Genomic DNA, 18784 nt, shown 5'->3' with positions numbered 1-18784 from the left:
CTAAAACCCTAAACCCTGAAACCCTATCGTCATTCTTTTGTTGTTGTTGCTGCTGTATTTTTTTATCTTTTTCTCTTTCTCTCTCTGGTGAAGAAGCAGTAGAAGGTGAGGAAGAAGAGTTTTGAATAGTGCAGAATGAACCGAATACAGTACTCATGGTGAACCGAACACAATACTCATGGTGAACCAAAATCTTAGTTATGGTGAACTGAAATCTTAATTACGGTGAAACAATTATATAGTGCTTAGGGAAGAAAACAGAACATATTAGTCTAATTTTTGTTAGACTCCTTTCTGCGGACCGAACCGAAAATATGAAAGTGATGAACCACCTCTTTAGTACCTTACTGAACCGAAAAGTTACTCACAATTACTGACACTCACAATTACTCACAGTTACATATTATCAATTCAATTGAATTCAATTCAGATGTAGATCACCTCAGTCCATTCAATTCACTTCAAATAAAATTAAAAATTTTATTCCATTAAATTCGATTCAGAATTCAATAATCCAAACATCATTAAATTGATGCGTTTGAGAAGAATCATCAAAATCACACTCATTCAACTGATTTGAAGTTAATTCATTCATTGTTTCAATTCAAAAGTGCAGATCGAAAAAAAAAACGAAGAAGAAGATGAACGACGAAGATAATTGCGTTGAATCAATCCAGATCCATAATGCAAAGAAGAAAAACGCGAAAGAGGAGAACAACGAATTTAATTAGGTTGAAGAATAAGAAGGAGAAGAAGAAGAACATGAAGAAGAACGCGAAAGAGGTTTACATTGTATAAAAAAGTTTACGTTGAGAAACGTTGATAACGCAAAATGTCTTATAAAAATACTATTCGCACACTAAAATCAGCCACTATATATTTATATATTTTTATACATATATAAATATAATACAGATTAACTGCCCAGCATATCCTTCATGCGCCAAACAAAACATTACAAAACACACCCAATCCATCCCATTCACTGTGTTAACCAATTCTTCTTCTAAAGCTACCAAATTAAAAAATTTTGTCAAAAAATTGTAAAGGATTCTCTCGCATTATTCATGATCTTGTTACATGGAAGTTGGAACCATTCATTCAAACCCATAAAGAACCTCATCACCTTTTCTTTCACTATCTTCTCCTTGTCGCAACTACGCTTGTTCTTATAATGTGTTTTCAATTCAATTCAAAGCACACCGAACTTGATTAAATATTCTATCACAGTTCATGTTTCTTGTTTCAAGGTGTAGATTTCTTCTTTAATATATGAAAGTATGAACTGGTCATGAGAGAATAAAGTTCTTTAAAATCTCTCTACGCATCAATTGCATTAGGCAAGTTATCGATGCCTATGCACAATCCAAGTATCTTTCTCAGTTTCATTGAATAATTTTGTGTGGTAATTAATCTATAGCAACAAAAATCATATTTCTGCTACTACTGCTTTGAGTCAACGTCTTTGTAGAAATTATCTGTGACAGAAAAAGGATCCTTTTTCTTTTTTCCTTCTGAGCCTTGATCATTCCCCCACTATAAACTCAAGATGAGCAAAGCGGAAGCAGCGGAGGCCTCAACCTTGCTCATAAGAGGGAAAAAAACATTTATCATAATTAAGCTAACTCATATACTATAATTAGATTATAATCAAACACGTTTTAAATCATAATACAAAATCCGGATAATCAAACAAGCTCATGGTAATAATCATATTCAATAATAAAAATCAAAGTTTCATACAATAATCAAACTATATTCAAACACGGTCTAAATTAAATTATAGAACAAAATCTTGTAAAAAAAATCTCAGCATGTCAAATCCAAGAAAAGGTAATTTTTAAATTAAATGTAAATGTCCCACACAAGACACAAGCAACAATAGTTGAAAATTTAAATTTGCCAAATGATTTTAGGATCACAAAAACAAGCAATTATTGACAAAAAATTTAATACTAACTGTTACGGCCCTGGATTCCCGCGGGTCAACCCGACCCGAGCTCCACCCGACCCGACTACACGCCTCTCAACCGACCCGGATACGCGTCCCGTACGGCTCTCTCACAGCTATGGGACAGCGTCCTTGGGAATATGGGCCTGCCCTCCAGAGGGGCCCAATACTGACATGTATATAAGGGGAAGACTGGCTCTTCCCCCAAGGTACGTCACGTCCCTACACCACCTTCATTCTGCCTGCACGTATTCTGACAAGAGCGTTGGAGTGTCTTTGCAGGTGGCACCCCCCTTCACACGAAGTGCTCGGGACCTCGCGCCCTCGGACTGGAAGACCGTGACCAGACGAGCCCCTTCCTTCATCCCTGATCCTGACCTGAACCGTCCGGTAACCGACCAACCGAACATTAGCGCCGTCTGTGGGGACCTCGTCCATGGACTTCGTACTAGTCCAGACTGGGACCGGCAGCGAGGCCGCGCCTCCCGTGCTTGGGGGAGGTGCCGTTTCGACAGAAACTCGACAACAGCAGAGGTCGCCCCCAAGGGACGCGACACAGACTCACGAAAGACGCCCCTTCGGAGGAACTGGCGACAACCACGCCAGGATAATGCAAGAGTTGCGCCATAGGATGCAAGACTTAGAACGCCGGCTAGCCGAAAGAGAACGCGACCAACGCACCCCGGAGCAGAGCCCCACCCGCTCCCGTTCAAGGAGCCGCTCAAGGCGCTCACCCAGCCCCCAATACGAGTCGGAGAGCACCGGGGGACGGGGACGAGCCAGAAGAAGAAGTCGGGACCCCATCATTTACGCCCGACACGAGAGACGGCGTGTGTCGAACAGAGGCGAAGAGGACGCCCGTCGGGAGAATGACGAGCCGGGGAGAACTACCCGGGGACCAGTGATAATAGGAGCGACCCCTTTCCACCGTTCCGTACTCGAGGTCCGGCTGCCGAAACACTTCGACAAGCCAACGGACATGAAGTATGATGGAACACAAGATCCCCTGGAACATTTGACGGCCTTTGAGGCCAGAATGAACCTGGAAGGGGTAGGAGACGAGGTCAGATGTCGCGCCTTCCCGGTCACCTTGGTGGGCCCAGCGATACGGTGGTTCAACAACCTCCCGCAGGGCTCGGTGACTCAATTCTCCGACATCAGCCACGCCTTCTTGGCTCAATTCACGACCAGGATTGTCAAAGCCAAACACCCAATCAATTTGCTAGGGGTGACACAGAGACCCGGAGAGCCGACCAGGAAATACCTGGACCGTTTCAATGATGAGTGCCTGGAGATTGACGGTCTAACGGACTCGGTGGCAAGCCTGTGCTTGACGAACGGACTCTCGAATGAGGACTTCAGGAAACACCTTACCACAAAGCCCGTTTGGACAATGCAAGAGATCCAGTGCGTGGCCAAAGAGTACATCAACGACGAAGAAGTCAGCCGGGTCGTGGCTGCCAATAAACGGCAGCCCGCCTACAACCAAGCACGGCACTATGAAGGCAGAGAAAGACCAAAGGAACACGCCAGGGATGGCGGTCCGAGTAAAACACCCAAACCGTTCCCCCGAGTTGGGAAGTTCACCAATTATACCCCCTCACGGCACCAATCACCGAAGTTTACCAACAGATAGCGAAAAAGGGGATACTGTCAAAGCCCCGACCTCTGAAGGACAGGACGGGAGGAAACAAGAACATCTACTGCGAGTACCACAAGGGTTACGGACACAAGACCCAAGACTGCTTCAACCTAAAAGATGCCCTGGAACAAGCTATCAGGGACGGGAAACTTGCCGACTTCTCCCACCTTATCCGGGAACCAAGGAGGCGCAACCGGGACCACGATAGCGAAGACAGATCCCGGTCGACAAGGCGACGGCAGGAACCAGAGGGTGACGACCACGGCCTTACAGTGGTAAACGTGGTAACGTCCAGAAATACCGCCCCAAGGTCAAAGTCAGTACAGAAAAAAGACGCCAAAGTCCTAGCAGTCTCCACCTCGACTGTTAGAAGTTTCCGAGGTATCCCACCCATCTCCTTCGGCCCGGAGGACCAATGGTTTAACGAGACACCGGAAAGTCCGCCCATGGTCATCACGGCCAGGGTCGGAACGGGCCTCGTCAAACGAATCCTGGTAGATACGGGGGAAGACTCGAACATCATGTTTCGAAACGTTTTCGATGTCCTGGGACTGAGGGACGCCGACCTGACGACCCACCAGCACGGTGTGGTAGGGTTGGGGGACCACTTCATCAAGCCGGATGGAATCATCTCACTCCCGACCTCTGTAGGACAGGGGCAAAAACGACGAACAGTCATGGTGGACTTCGTGATATTACGAGACTCCACGGCCTATAACATTATTCTGGGGAGAAAAACCATCAACGACCTCGGGGCGGCCATTAGCACAAAGCTGCTGGTGATGAAGTTTGTCACCGATGACGGATCCGTAGGATCCATCAAAGGCGACTTGGAAACGGCGGTCGCTTGCGACCATGCCAGTCTCTCTCTCAGGAAAAAGTCCAAAGAAGCATCTGGGGTCTTCCTTGCTGACCTGGACGCCAGGATAGACGACAAACCCAGACCAGAGCCAGAAGGAGACTTGGAAAAGTTCAGGGTCGGCGAGGAGGACGATAAGTTCACATTCATAAACAAGAACCTCCCCCACGAGATGAAGGAGCCTTTGATGGAAATGATCAGGGCTAATGCCGACCTCTTCGCCTGGACGCCTGCCGATATGCCCGGAATAGATCCCCAGCTCGTATCGCATCATCTGGCCGTTAAGGCGGGAACCAAGCCAGTGGCCCAGAGGAGGAGAAAAATGTCCCAAGAAAGGGCAGAAGAGGTAGCCAGGCAGACGGCCAGCCTCCTGGAAGCAGGATTCATCCGAGAACTGGACTACTCGACCTGGTTGTCGAACGTGGTCCTGGTTAAAAAGTACAATGGGGGATGGAGAATGTGCGTGGACTACTCTGACCTGAACAAGGCGTGTCCCAAGGATTGATACCCCCTGCCTAACATCGACGCACTCGTCGACGCAGCGGCGGGGTACCGGTATCTGAGCTTCATGGATGCCTACTCAGGATACAATCAGATACCGATGCACCGACCCGACGAAGAAAAAACGGCGTTCATAACGCCAGGGGGAATCTATTGTTACAAGGTAATGCCTTTTGGCCTGAAAAACGCTGGGGCCACGTACCAAAGGCTGATGAATAGGATATTTAGTGAACTTATAGGCAAAACAGTAGAAGTCTACATGGATGACATACTCGCAAAGACCACACGACCCGACGACCTCCTGAGCGATCTTGATGGCGTTTTTTCCTCCCTACGGCAACACGGCATGAGGCTTAATCCGCTCAAGTGCGCGTTTGCCATGGAGGCCGGAAAGTTCCTGGGATTCATGATTACTCAAAGAGGAGTGGAAGCCAACCCCGAGAAGTGTCGAGCAGTTCTCCAGATGAAGAGCCCGGGTTGTATCAAAGACGTCCAACGACTTGCCGGGAGGTTAACGGCTTTATCCCGATTCCTCGGCGCGTCAGCAGCAAGAGCTCTGCCTTTCTTCAATCTAATGAAAAAAGGAATGACGTTCGAATGGACCCCAGCATGCGAAGAGGCATTCAACCACTTCAAGTGATCTTAGCGGCACCACCGGTCCTCGGAAAACCCAAGGCCGGAGAACCGCTCTACCTCTACTTATTAGTAACCGAGGAAGCACTTGCCACAGTGCTCGTTAGAGAAGAAGGGAAGACCCAACAACCCGTTTACTTCGTGAGCAGGGTCCTCCAAGGACCAGAATTGAAATACAGCAAACTGGAAAAACTGGCGCTGGCGCTCCTAGTCTCTTTCCGAAGGTTAAGACAATACTTCCAGAGCCATCGTATAGTTGTAAGGACGGATCAGGCGATTCGCCAAGTACTGCAAAAACCTGACTTGGCCGGTAGGATGATGACCTGGGCCATCGAGCTCTCCCAATATGACCTACAATATGAACCCCGACATGCAATCAAAGCCCAGGCAATGGCAGACTTTCTGGTAGAAGTGACGGGGGACCCCCCCGAGGAAACGGGCACACGGTGGAGGCTCCACGTTGACGGGGCCTTCAACCAAACGTCCGGGGGAGCAGGGGTCATCTTAGAAAGCCCTGCAGGGGTCATCTATGAGCAATCGACTAAGTTCGAGTTTCCAGTGTCGAACAACCAAGCAGAATATGAAGCTCTCTTGGGCGGACTGATACTAGCTCGGGAAGTCGGAGCGACAAAGGTCGAAGTATGCAGCGACTCACAAGTTGTCACCTCACAGGTGAACGGAAGCTACCAAGCCCGGGACTCCCTCCTGCAAAAATACTTGGAAAAGGTTAAAGAAATAACGAGCCAGTTCCAGGAGGTCATCGTCCAACACGTCCCAAGAGAAAGGAACACACGGGCGGACCTCCTGTCTAAGCTGGCGAGCACAAAGCCAGGGTCGGGTAACCGGTCCCTTATCCAAGGCATGGTGAAGGAACCGACGGTCGCCCTCCACTTGACGAAGTCGAGCCCCTCATGGCTAGACCCCATCACCAACTTCTTGGAACTCGGCAAGTTGCCTGAAGATGAGAAAGCAGCCAAAGCCTTAAGAAGGGAGGCGGCTAGATACGCAATCATACAGGGACAACTATTCAAAAAGGGACTCAGCCAGCCCCTATTGAAGTGTTTGCACCCCGACCAGACGGACTATGTGCTTAGAGAAGTCCACGAGGGGTGTTGCGGACACCATATCGGGGGCAAAGCCCTAGCAAGGAAGCTCATCCGAGCAGGATACTACTGGCCGACAATGATGAAGGACTCAAAGGAATTTGTCAAAAAATGCATAAAGTGTCAACAAAACGCCAACTTCCACAAGGCACCGGCCTCCGAGCTAAACTCTCTGACGACTACTCGACCTTTCGCACAATGGGGAGTCGACCTCCTGGGGCCTTTCCCGGTCGGCCCAGGACAAGTCAAATACCTCATTGTCGCCATTGACTACTACACCAAATGGGTGGAGGCTGAACCGCTGGCTACGATATCGTCCTCCAACTGTCGGAAGTTCATGTGGAGGCAGGTGATAACCTGTTTCGGTATCCCGGAGGTCATCATCTCAGACAACGGGACCCAGTTCACGGACAAGAAGTTCATGGAGTTCCTCTCTGGCCTAGGGATAAAGCAGAAGTTCTCCTCGGTAGAACATCCCCAAACAAACGGGCAGGTAGAAGCTGCAAACAAGGTCATCCTTCTTGGTCTAAAGAAGCGCCTAGACAATAAGAAAGGAACATGGGCTGACGAACTCGCCTCCGTCCTATGGTCTTACCGGACAACTGAGCAAAGCGCTACGGGGGAAACTCCCTTTCGCCTAACATACGAGGTCGATGCGGTAATACCAGTCGAAATCGGCGAACCAAGCCCCCGACTACTACTCGCGGGCATGAGCGAAGCGGTCGAAAAGGACCTGATTGAGGAAACAAGGGAGATGGCTCACCTATCAGAAACGGCGCTGAAACAAAGAATAGCCCTGTGTTACAACGCAAAAGTCCTCAAACGAGATTTTGAGGAAAGGGACCTCGTCCTGCGACGCAACGACATCGGCATCCCGACCCCAGGTGAAGGCAAGCTGGCGGTAAATTGGGAAGGTCCCTACAGGGTAAGGGAGGTACTCGGCAAAGGTGCTTACTGTAAATCATGTTGCTTGTATGCGAAGTTTGTATTCGTAGGTTTTGATGAATGACAAACCAACAAAAGACATGAAAGACAAACCAACAAACAACTTGAATGAACAAGCATGTTGAAAGATCAACCAACATTCAACGTTGAGGAATGAAGAGTTGAAAGCAACACAACAACAACAAGAAACTCAAGTCCACAACATTTGAAGACAAGTATAGTGTCTTAGGACTTAGGTAACTTCTTGTTAAGAACCAATTGCTAAATCTCTCAACACACACTCACAAAATGTTTTGATGCACATCTTGCAATTCGATGCTAGCCAAATGGTTTAAAAACTTGTTTTCAAAGGTATAAAAGCATAGGAATTGACTCCAACAAGTTTGAGATCAATCCTAAGCATTTTGAAGTGATTTTAAGCCATTCTTTAAGGTTTGCATCGATGCAAAGATGTTTGCATCGATGCAACCTAGCTGAAAATTCAAATTTCAGCTTCAAAGACACATTTGCATCGATGCAAAGTGTTATGCATCGATGCAAATGATTCAAAAACATAAAAAACGGCTAGTTTTAACAAAACGGCTCCATCCCATTAACTCCCCAACGTTTCTAAGGTTTGGGGAGTCTATAAATAGATGGATTGAAGCCTTATTTCATACACTTGAGTATTTGCAAACTATCTTGTTCATATTCTTTCATTTTACACATTTTTTAAGGTGTTATAATACACAATTTGAGAGAGCAATATCAATTGGTTCAATAGTGCTAAACTTGTAATCATACACTCTTCTAAAGTGTACTCATTTCATCTCAACAATTCTTTGAGAATTGTTTTCTTGTAACACTTTGTAAATTGGAGTGTGATCTCCAAGGTTGAGTCAAGAGTTATAAACACTATAGTCGGTGAGGATACCAAAGAAGTATACTAAGTACTCAAGGCAAATCTTAGAGAAGGAATCTCTAAGTGGAGTGGGTTAGTATACGAGTGGTGATCATATACCGTGAGGTGTTAGAAACTAAGGACTCGGATTGTAAAAGGTTTTGCGCGAGCACCTTGAAGCTTGGCAATAGTGGAACTTCTCAATAGCGATTGAGAAAGAAAGTGGACGTAGGACAAGGATTGTGCCGAACCACTCTAAATAGCGTTTGCATCTCTCCAAACTCATCTCTTTAATATTATTGTCTTTTACCTTTGAGCAAATAAATTGTGATCGAAAAGTAGCTTCGTAAGTACTTAAGGAATGGCTTAAGTCCGATTGGTGAAAAGCTTGATCAATTTATTTGAGTTGGTGTCTATTGGAAAGTAAAAGCTCCTTATAAATGCTTAGCAATTGAGTTAAGCTCTTGGAAAAATACTAGTACAATAACACTTTTGTATATTGTCTTTAACTTTCGCAAAAAGATTCATTGTTGTTGCAATACTCAATTCACCCCCCCTCTTGAGTAATTGTGCATAGGTTCTACAAGTGGCATCAGAGCTTAACCCTTTGAAAGACTTAACCGTTTAAGGGAAAAGATCATGGCAAGCACAAGCTTTAACAACAACAACACTAGTGAAGGTAACTCAACCGCTAGACCTCCTCTTTTTAGCGGAACAAATTACTCTTATTGGAAAAATAAGATGAGAATTTGGATCCGTTCTCAAGATGTGAGAATTTGAAAAGTGATTGAGAATGGAAATCACATTCCAACAAAGACAACAAGCGCTAAAGAAGGAGAAGTCTCCGTCTTAAAGCAAGTACCGAAAGGAGAAAATGAATATAGTGACGATGATTGGAAGAAAGTGGCAATGAATGATAAAGCCATCAACTTCATTCATTGTGCACTTAACGAGCATGATTATATGAAGATCTCTACATGTGAAACCGCTAAAGAGATTTGGGATAAACTCCAAATCACACGAAGGAACCGACCACGTTAAAGAATCAAAGGTATTTATGTTGGTTCATGAATGGGAAAATTTTAAAATGAAAGATGAAGAGAGCATTGAAGAAGCTCTTGAAAGACTCTCCAAGATCTTCAACAACCTAAGCATGCTTGGCACAAAATACAATGATAAACAAATTGTGACCAAGGTGCTTACAAGCCTTACACCAAAATGGAACTCCAAAGTGAACGCCATTGTGGAAGGAAGGCTCTATGATCAACTTACATTTGATCAACTACGAGGTAATCTTCTCACCTATGAAATGACTATGCTAAATAGACAAAAAGGTGAAGAAAGCAAGAAGAAAAGTCTCGCCCTTAAAACAACATCACTACAAGAAGAGAGTGATGATAATGAAGAAGAAGGAGATGAAGAATTTGCACTCTTATTAAAAAGATTCAATAAGTTTGCAATGAAGAAAAACTTCAAGAGCAAAACAAAGGTACCAAAATGCTATGAGTGTGGAGAAGTTGGACACATTAAACCCAATTGTCCAAAACTTCAAAAGGAGGACAAAAACAAGAAATTTAAGAAGAAGGAGAAAGCATACATATCATGGGAGAACGAGGATGAATCCGACTCCGATGACGACGAGGTTGCAAATCTTTGCTTAATGGCAAGCGAAGAAAAGGTTAGTAATGACAACTCCACTTCTTTTAATTTACAAGATGAATATGATGCCTTACTTGAGGTGTACACAAAACTTACCCAAGATTATTCTCTCCTAAAGAAAAAGAATATGGATCTTTTAAAACAAAATGAGATGTTGAAAAATGAGAATATCAATCTTGGAAAAGATAAGTGTAGCACAAGTAGTGATCCATACAAATCTTGTAAAATGCATGAAAATGAAATTACAAATCTTAAGAACACTTTAGCTAAGTTCAATGAATCTTCAAAGAACTTAGATAAAATGTTGAAAAACCAAAAGCATGTTCATAATAAGGAAGGTTTAGGTTTTGAAAAAGGAAAATTTAAAAATACTAAAACTCCTATTAGGCAACCGCAAGCCCAAAAGGCAAGCATGCCTAAAAGGAATGAAGCCTTTAAACATCCTCCTCAACATGCTTCATTTAGAAATTATAATCACAATGCATATAGATCAAAAGATGTTGCATTTAGAAAACAACCTAGGCAACCATTTAGAAACATGCATAGGATGCATAATCCAAATGTCATATGTCATTATTGTAATAAAGTAGGTCATATAGCACCCGTATGCTTTACTAGAATTAAACATATAAACTTTCGTAGTCAAGATACGAGATGGGCACCTTATGGGCATTATGCTCATACTAACCATCAAGGACCCAAATTCACTTGGGTACCTAAATCCCAATTTTAATTGTTTTGTAGGTACGTGTTGGAGCTAAGGATACAAATTGGTATGTTGATAGTGGATGCTCCAAACACATGACCGGCGATGAATCAAAATTCACCGCAATAGAACCTACAAACAAAGGAAACGTGATCTATGGAGACAACAACACCGGCAAAGTAATCGGCGTTGGAAAAGTTGGTAAAAATTCTTCTACCTCCATAGATAATGTTATACTTGTCAAAGGTCTCAAACATAATCTCATTAGTGTTAGCCAACTTTGTGACAAAGGAAACTTAGTCACCTTTGATTCAAAATGTTGTTTGATAAAAAGGCAAGACACTAATGAAATTGTGCTAATTGGACACCGTGTTGACAATGTATACATGATTAATCTAGATGAAGTTTCCTCAAATGATGTGAAATGCCTTGTTAGTAAAAATGATGAAACTTGGTTATGGCATCGTAGAGTAGCTCATGCTAACATGGACCATCTTAGCAAGTTGGTCTCTAAAGAGTTAGTAATTGGCTTACCAAAGCTACGTTTTGAAAAAGACGTCCTTTGCGACGCATGTCAAAAGGGAAAACAAGTAAAGGCCTCTTTTAAATCCAAAAACATTGTTTCAACAACAAGGCCATTACAACTTTTGCACATGGATTTATTTGGTCCTTCTAGGACTATGAGCTTTGGTGACAATTACTATGCTTTAGTTATTGTTGATGATTACTCTCGATTTACATGGACCTTGTTCCTAGCAAACAAGAGTGATGCATTTCGAGCATTCAAAAGATTAGCCAAAGTTATTCAAAATGAAAAGAATTTGCATATATCATCTATTAGAAGTGATCATGGTGGAGAATTTGAAAACAATCTTTTTGAAACTTTTTGTGAAGAAAATGGCATTGAGCATAATTTTTCCTCTCCTAGAACACCACAACAAAATGGTGTGGTTGAAAGGAAAAATCATCATTTAGAAGAAATGGCGAGAACTATGCTCAATGAGGCTAATATTCCTAAGTACTTTTGGGCGGATGCGGTTAGTACCGCGTGTTATGTTATGAATAGGATTATCATTCGACCTATTCTTAAGAAAACACCGTACGAATTGTACAAAGGAAGAAAGCCAAATATTTCCCACCTTCACGTCTTTGGCTGTAAATGCTTTATTCTAAATAATGGAAAAGATAACTTAGGCAAATTTGATGCTAAGGCTGATGAAGGAATCTTCTTAGGCTACTCTTTAACTAGCAAAGCTTTTAGAGTATATAATAAACGCATCATGACTATGGAAGAAAGTATTCATGTCGCTTTTGATGAAACTAACCATTGTTGTGCTAGAAAAGATTTTGATGAAAATGCAGAAAACTTTGATTCACTAAATTTGAATGGTGAAGACAAAGAAAAAGATTTAAATGAAGCCTCTACAAGCTCAACAAAGGATAGTGTTCAAGTTGAAGAAATTGAACCATCAAACGCACAAATAAATGCACTTCCAAAGGACTGGCGTACTTCAAAGGATCATCCTCTAGACAACGTCATTGGAAAAGAAGGAACTTTCGTTGGCCAAACCAAATATTGCAAGGAATTGCTCAAAAGATTTGGAATGGACAATGCTAAGGCAATGGACACACCAATGAGCACTACTTGCTACCTTGACAAAGATGAACAAGCCATTGTTTTGTAGGTTTATGAGTTGATCTTGAGGAAGATTGAAAAATTTGAAGATTATAAACAATGGAGGATCAACAAATTGAAGTTTATAATGGTTTAATTGATATTTCCTTCATAATTTTGTTTAATGATTAATGCTTGTATGCTTATTTGGTGAATAACTCAAAATAGGCTTGGTACCCCTATTTTAAGTTAATGTGCATGCTTTAATATATTTCACTTATTTAGGGGGAATTATGCATGCTTATATATAAAAAGAGGGGAATATCTCATCCTTGAAATTAATAGAGATATTGAACCTAAAAAAAAAAAATTCATTGTTTTATGCATGCTTCTATGACACATTTCAAACTCCTTTCTTTTTGATAATGTCAAAAGGGGGAAGAAAAGTTTGAGGATATTTGAAATTTTGAACTTTTGAAAAAGAAGTTTGAGGATTTAAAAAAATAAGTTTGCGAAACAATGATTTCAAAAAGACTTCCGCTAAGCAAAAAAAACTTTTGATATCTAAATCGTTTTCTTTGAAAAACGCCCTTTAAGGGAACAAATGCACATATTTAGGGGGAACTCCTGCAAAATTTTTGAAAGAAGTCTTCTCCAAAGTTTTCTATAAAACAAAGTGCATTATTGTTGCTTTCAAAATCATTTATAAATGCATATCCTCAAAATTGGTTTGTCATTATCAAAAAGGGGGAAATTGTAAATCATGTTGCTTGTATGCGAAGTTTGTATTCGTAGGTTTTGATGAATGACAAACCAACAAAAGACATGAAAGACAAACCAACAAACAACTTGAATGAACAAGCATGTTGAAAGATCAACCAACATTCAACGTTGAGGAATGAAGAGTTGAAAGCAACACAACAACAACAAGAAACTCAAGTCCACAACATTTGAAGACAAGTATAGTGTCTTAGGACTTAGGTAACTTCTTGTTAAGAACCAATTGCTAAATCTCTCAACACACACTCACAAAATGTTTTGATGCACATCTTGCAATTCGATGCTAGCCAAATGGTTTAAAAACTTGTTTTCAAAGGTATAAAAGCATAGGAATTGACTCCAACAAGTTTGAGATCAATCCTAAGCATTTTGAAGTGATTTTAAGCCATTCTTTAAGGTTTGCATCGATGCACACTCATCTTGCATCGATGCAAAACATGCAACGACTTGTTGCATCGATGCAAAGATGTTTGCATCGATGCAACCTAGCTGAAAATTCAAATTTCAGCTTCAAAGACACATTTGCATCGATGCAAAGTGTTATGCATCGATGCAAATGATTCAAAAACATAAAAAACGGCTAGTTTTAACAAAACGGCTCCATCCCATTAACTCCCCAACGTTTCTAAGGTTTGGGGAGTCTATAAATAGATGGATTGAAGCCTTATTTCATACACTTGAGTATTTGCAAACTATCTTGTTCATATTCTTTCATTTTACACATTTTTTAAGGTGTTATAATACACAATTTGAGAGAGCAATATCAATTGGTTCAATAGTGCTAAACTTGTAATCATACACTCTTCTAGAGTGTACTCATTTCATCTCAACAATTCTTTGAGAATTGTTTTCTTGTAACACTTTGTAAATTGGAGTGTGATCTCCAAGGTTGAGTCAAGAGTTATAAACACTATAGTCGGTGAGGATACCAAAGAAGTATACTAAGTACTCAAGGCAAATCTTAGAGAAGGAATCTCTAAGTGGAGTGGGTTAGTATACGAGTGGTGATCATATACCGTGAGGTGTTAGAAACTAAGGACTCGGATTGTAAAAGGTTTTGCGCGAGCACCTTGAAGCTTGGCAATAGTGGAACTTCTCAATAGCGATTGAGAAAGAAAGTGGACGTAGGACAAGGATTGTGCCGAACCACTCTAAATAGCGTTTGCATCTCTCCAAACTCATCTCTTCAATATTATTGTCTTTTACCTTTGAGCAAATAAATTGTGATCGAAAAGTAGCTTCGTAAGTACTTAAGGAATGGCTTAAGTCCGATTGGTGAAAAGCTTGATCAATTTATTTGAGTTGGTGTCTATTGGAAAGTAAAAGCTCCTTATAAATGCTTAGCAATTGAGTTAAGCTCTTGGAAAAATACTAGTACAATAACACTTTTGTATATTGTCTTTAACTTTCGCAAAAAGATTCATTGTTGTTGCAATACTCAATTCACCCCCCCCTCTTGAGTAATTGTGCATAGGTTCTACACTTACAAGCTAGAAAGACTCGACGGCAAGGAAGTACCCAGAACATGGAATACAGGTAGCCTAAGAAGGTTCTACTCATGACCAGACGACTCGCCGACCTGAGAACCCAAACAAATTGTAAATACTCACCTTGTTCGCATGATGATCTGTCTTTTTATTTTATCAAATGCTCGCCATATTGATTAATTTGTTTAGCTAACGACTAACTCATACTTGTCAAAAATTTTCGTACTTGTCCACTACTTTCTTACGTGCGCCGCGCACGAGCGCCCCCTAAAACGGCAGACCGGGACTGATCACCCCGGGGGCCATCTTCCTCATGGCCAAAGCCAACTACGACGACAACACGACCACGGCGATCCAAGCCATAACAAACATAAAACGGGAAAACGGGCGCGAGCCCACCCCCGAAAGAAACAACGACAACAAATATAGCAAACGGCAACCCGGCCAAACGACTGAATAAGTATAACTTACAAAGAGTCAAAACAAAAAACGAGCAATAAGTAGTTCAGCAAATGCGTTACAAAATATCCTAAGTTACAAGACCTCACTTCCTCGGCATGTCAACAATCTTTCCGTCCTGGATAGTCTTGAAAACGCCAATTGACGACGTGTCGAAATCAGGAGCTGCGATCTTTAGCTGAGCCTTCAGGGCGTCTTCGGTCATCGAAATGGCGTTCTTCCCTTGCTCCTTGGTCACCTTAAGCTTCTTCTTAAGCTCTGCGGCTTCGGCTTTAGCGGTTTTCGCCTCTGAGACGGCCTGCTCCCGCTCTTTCTCCAAGGCGGCAACCCGACCCTGAGCGGCATTCAGCTGACCCTCCAAGGTCATCTCACGTTCAAGAAGCCGGGCCACGGTCTCATCGGACGCCTTCAACCTCTCCGCAACAAATGACGCTTTCTCCTCAGCAGCGCTAAGCTTTCCCCCCATCTCGGACAGCTGACCCTGGAGGAGTTCAACTTGGGCCTTGAAGTTATTGTTCGCCTTAACAGAGGACTCGATCTTCCTCCGGAGCGCCTCCATCCCCGATAACTCGAATTCAGCCTTCCGAGCTATCACGGCCCCACGAAGCAAGGTGCGGTACATCCACCTCGCCTGCCTGGACAGCTCGGTCTCGTGAAAATGCTCCTCGGTCCCGGGTATCAACTGTGAGTCAATAAATTTGGTAGCATCAAAGTTCCTTTCCATTATGGTAAGGGCCCCTTCCGGGCTGGAAGACATCCTTTGCTTCTTGGGAGTATGGATGAGCTCCACGTCACTATCCGGCTGGGGGGTGAGAGACGCGTGCCCTCCAGCGGGCCCTTCCTCACGAGTAGAGGAAGCCTGGACCCCTTCAGCCTGTTTCCCCGACACGTCGGCATCCTGGGGAGAAGGCACAGCCTGATTCTCCTTCTCCCCTGAAGGACCCTCCGACTTACCGGCGTCCTTCTCTTCGGCATTCTCGTCGTCACTTGCTTCAAAAAAGGTCTTCATCAGATTCTCAAGACCAGTCACGGTGGCAGACATTTCCACTGCAACAAATAACAGGCGCATTAGTCGTTAGATCGGGAAAAGAAAAACAACAACAAAGAAACATAGGCAAACAAAGAAGACAACTCACGAATATAGCTCCTGGCAGCCTCCCGTTCACCCATAAGGAGATGAGGGTTCACGGGGTTCTTTTCAAAAATGGCAAAAAGTACGTCAGCTATTTGCTTATCTACAGACGACAACCTCTTGTACGTCACCTTGATGAAAGGATTCGACCCCGCACCAAAACTCCAATAAGTCTGGATAAGGCGCTCCCCCTCTAATGACAACCAAAAGGGGTGACGACCTTTGACGGGACGAACTTTGAAGTACTTATCTTTAAAACCATGGTAGGAGTCCTCAAAAAGGCCAAATATTCTCCTACCCTGGGCGGAACGGAAAGAAAGAAACCCTTTCCTCGCCTTCCCCTGTTTGGAATGGTTGGTAAGGTTGAAATAGAAGAGGAAGACGTCCACCGACACCGGCAGCTCCAGGTGCTCGCAAACCATTTCGAAGCAGCGGATCGAAGCCCAGCTGTTCGGATGAAGCTGAGAAGGGGGGACGGATATCCGGTTCAGCAGTGCCATTTGAAAGTCGGAGAACGGTATCCGAACGCCAACTTGTGTGAACATGGACTTGTAAAACCAAATCCAATCGGAGACACGAGGAGAGTGGAAGTTGAGTTCATAAATACGCTCATGGGGTGCAGGGACAATGGCCTCGTAGTTGGCCTCCTCGTCAGTCCCCCCACACAAGTAGCCGGCTTGCCGGAACTCAGTCAACTCCTCCAAGTCCATTTGGTTGGGCGAGCTCCTTATATCGTCAGTCACCCAGGCGTACGGGTCGTAGGCCGCGCCAGATCCAGAAGACCGGGAAACGATGCGAGGCATACCTACATCGGGGTACCACTCCGTTAGACTATGAGGTCGGGAGTCCATAGAAACCCAGAAACTACGCCTTTTCAAACTCAGATCATGGCCAAGAACAGTTAAAAACTACGCCTATCACGTAAATCACCTAAAACCTACCCAGGAATGGTACCCCTCCCTTAATTCGTCTACCCCACCATTGGAAGGCCATTCGGCTAAAGTAAACTAAGCATGCAACAATCGCAAACAACAACTACGCAGCAGTAAAACATAGCATAAACACAAGGGAAGAGGAAGCAGAAATTACCTGAATTGGTTGCAGGAACTTGAGAGGAAAAAGAAGGCACGAGAGGGCTCGAACAGGGAATTTTGGATATCAGGGAGAGAGGAAAGTGAAAATGGCAAGGGTAGGAGGAAAAGAGAAAGAAACTGTTTAAAAACCACCACAAGGAGCGCGAAAAGAGATAGGGGCAAAATGGTCTTTACGCACGGGGTTTTAACTCATTATGAGCATTTAATGCTCAGCACGAAGAACGAAGCGGCGAACGAACGCCTCAGCAGACCAAGGGACACGCGCACAAGAAACGCGCCTCCCCCACGGTCAGCCGACTCGGCGACAACACACGAACAAGGACATCACGCACCACCGATCGCCTCACGACCATCACTGGCGCGTCGGGGCACTGTTACGGCCCTGGATTCCCGCGGGTCAACCCGACCCGAGCTCCACCCGGCCCGACTACACGCCTCTCAACCGACCCGGACACGCATCCCGTACGGCTCTCTCACAGCTATGAGACAGCGTCCTTGGGAATATGGGCCTGCCCTCCAGAGGGGCCCAATACTGACATGTATATAAGGGGAAGACTGGCTCTTCCCCCAAGGTACGTCACGTCCCTACACCACCTTTATTCTGCCTGCACGTATTCTGACAAGAGCGTCGGAGTGTCTTTGCAGGTGGCACCCCCCTTCACACGAAGTGCTCGGGACCTCGCGCCCTCGGACTGGAAGACCGTGACCAGACGAGCCCCTTCCTTCATCCCTGATCCTGACCTGAACCATCCGGTAACCGACCAACCGAACACTAACAAATTGAGATGATAACACATTGATAGTTTATCAAATTCAAGAATCCAAATAAAAAATTAAATTCATGCAATAATCAAATTATAAAAACATAAAGAGAAGAAAGTAGAATATACTATAACACATTGATTAATTAAATTATAAAAACATAAAGAAAAGAAAGTAGAATATGCTATAACACATTGATCAATAATAATGTTTTAATATTACTGCGTCAGCCGGGAGTCGAACCCGGATCTATTGCTTGGAAGGCAATTATCCTAACCGTTGGACTACTGACGCTTTCAATGTACGGCCAAAGAACTTGATATTTTATATGTTGATTATTTGCAATCAATTTCAAGAATAACCATGCTCTTTTGACTCTTTTCTGATCGATCTTTATTTTATAGTAGTAATCATTAGCAAAACATAGAAAGATGTATGAAAAATTAATTTTTTCAAAGATTAGGTTGAACAAACAAATTCAAACAAGGTATAGAAGAGTGAACATTCTAAAGCCAATCAGTAGTTTTATTTGCGCCGTTTATTTTCTGTGTTTGAATCCCTAAAAAGAAAAGAATT

At 43.5% G+C, this 18784-nt stretch overlaps 1 protein-coding gene and 1 non-coding gene across 2 annotated transcripts; one reads left to right on the top strand and one right to left on the bottom strand.

Annotated features, from left to right (window-relative positions):
- Positions 1 to 5550: 5550 nt before the first annotated feature.
- Positions 5551 to 14836, top strand: LOC148549955 (uncharacterized). Its single transcript, XM_088495871.1, has 3 exons — positions 5551 to 6591; positions 7039 to 7661; positions 14749 to 14836. The coding sequence occupies exons 1-3, from the start codon at positions 5551 to 5553 to the stop codon at positions 14834 to 14836; spliced, it is 1752 nt and encodes a 583-aa protein (XP_088351997.1).
- A 3594-nt stretch (positions 14837 to 18430) lies between these two features.
- Positions 18431 to 18502, bottom strand: TRNAG-UCC (transfer RNA glycine (anticodon UCC)). The gene has a single exon. It is a non-coding gene; the product is annotated as a tRNA-Gly (tRNA).
- Positions 18503 to 18784: the final 282 nt, after the last annotated feature.

Source organism: Arachis ipaensis, chromosome B8, assembly GCF_059453495.1.
Source record: "Arachis ipaensis isolate K30076 ecotype BB chromosome B8, ASM5945349v1, whole genome shotgun sequence".
Classification (NCBI taxonomy): Eukaryota; Viridiplantae; Streptophyta; class Magnoliopsida; order Fabales; family Fabaceae; genus Arachis; species Arachis ipaensis.
Note: the sequence above shows the minus strand (reverse complement) of the source record. Positions and strands in the feature narration are given on the sequence as shown.

Excerpts from the sequence above, each read along its gene's own strand:
- LOC148549955 (XM_088495871.1), top strand. The coding sequence starts at position 5,551 with ATGGACCCCAGCATGCGAAGAGGCATTCAACCACTTCAAGTGATCTTA. Across the intron at positions 6,592-7,038 it reads GAAGGGAGGCGGCTAGATAC|GTGATAACCTGTTTCGGTAT; the intron begins GCAATCATACAG and ends ATGTGGAGGCAG. Across the intron at positions 7,662-14,748 it reads TACTGTAAATCATGTTGCTT|GTTCTACACTTACAAGCTAG; the intron begins GTATGCGAAGTT and ends AATTGTGCATAG.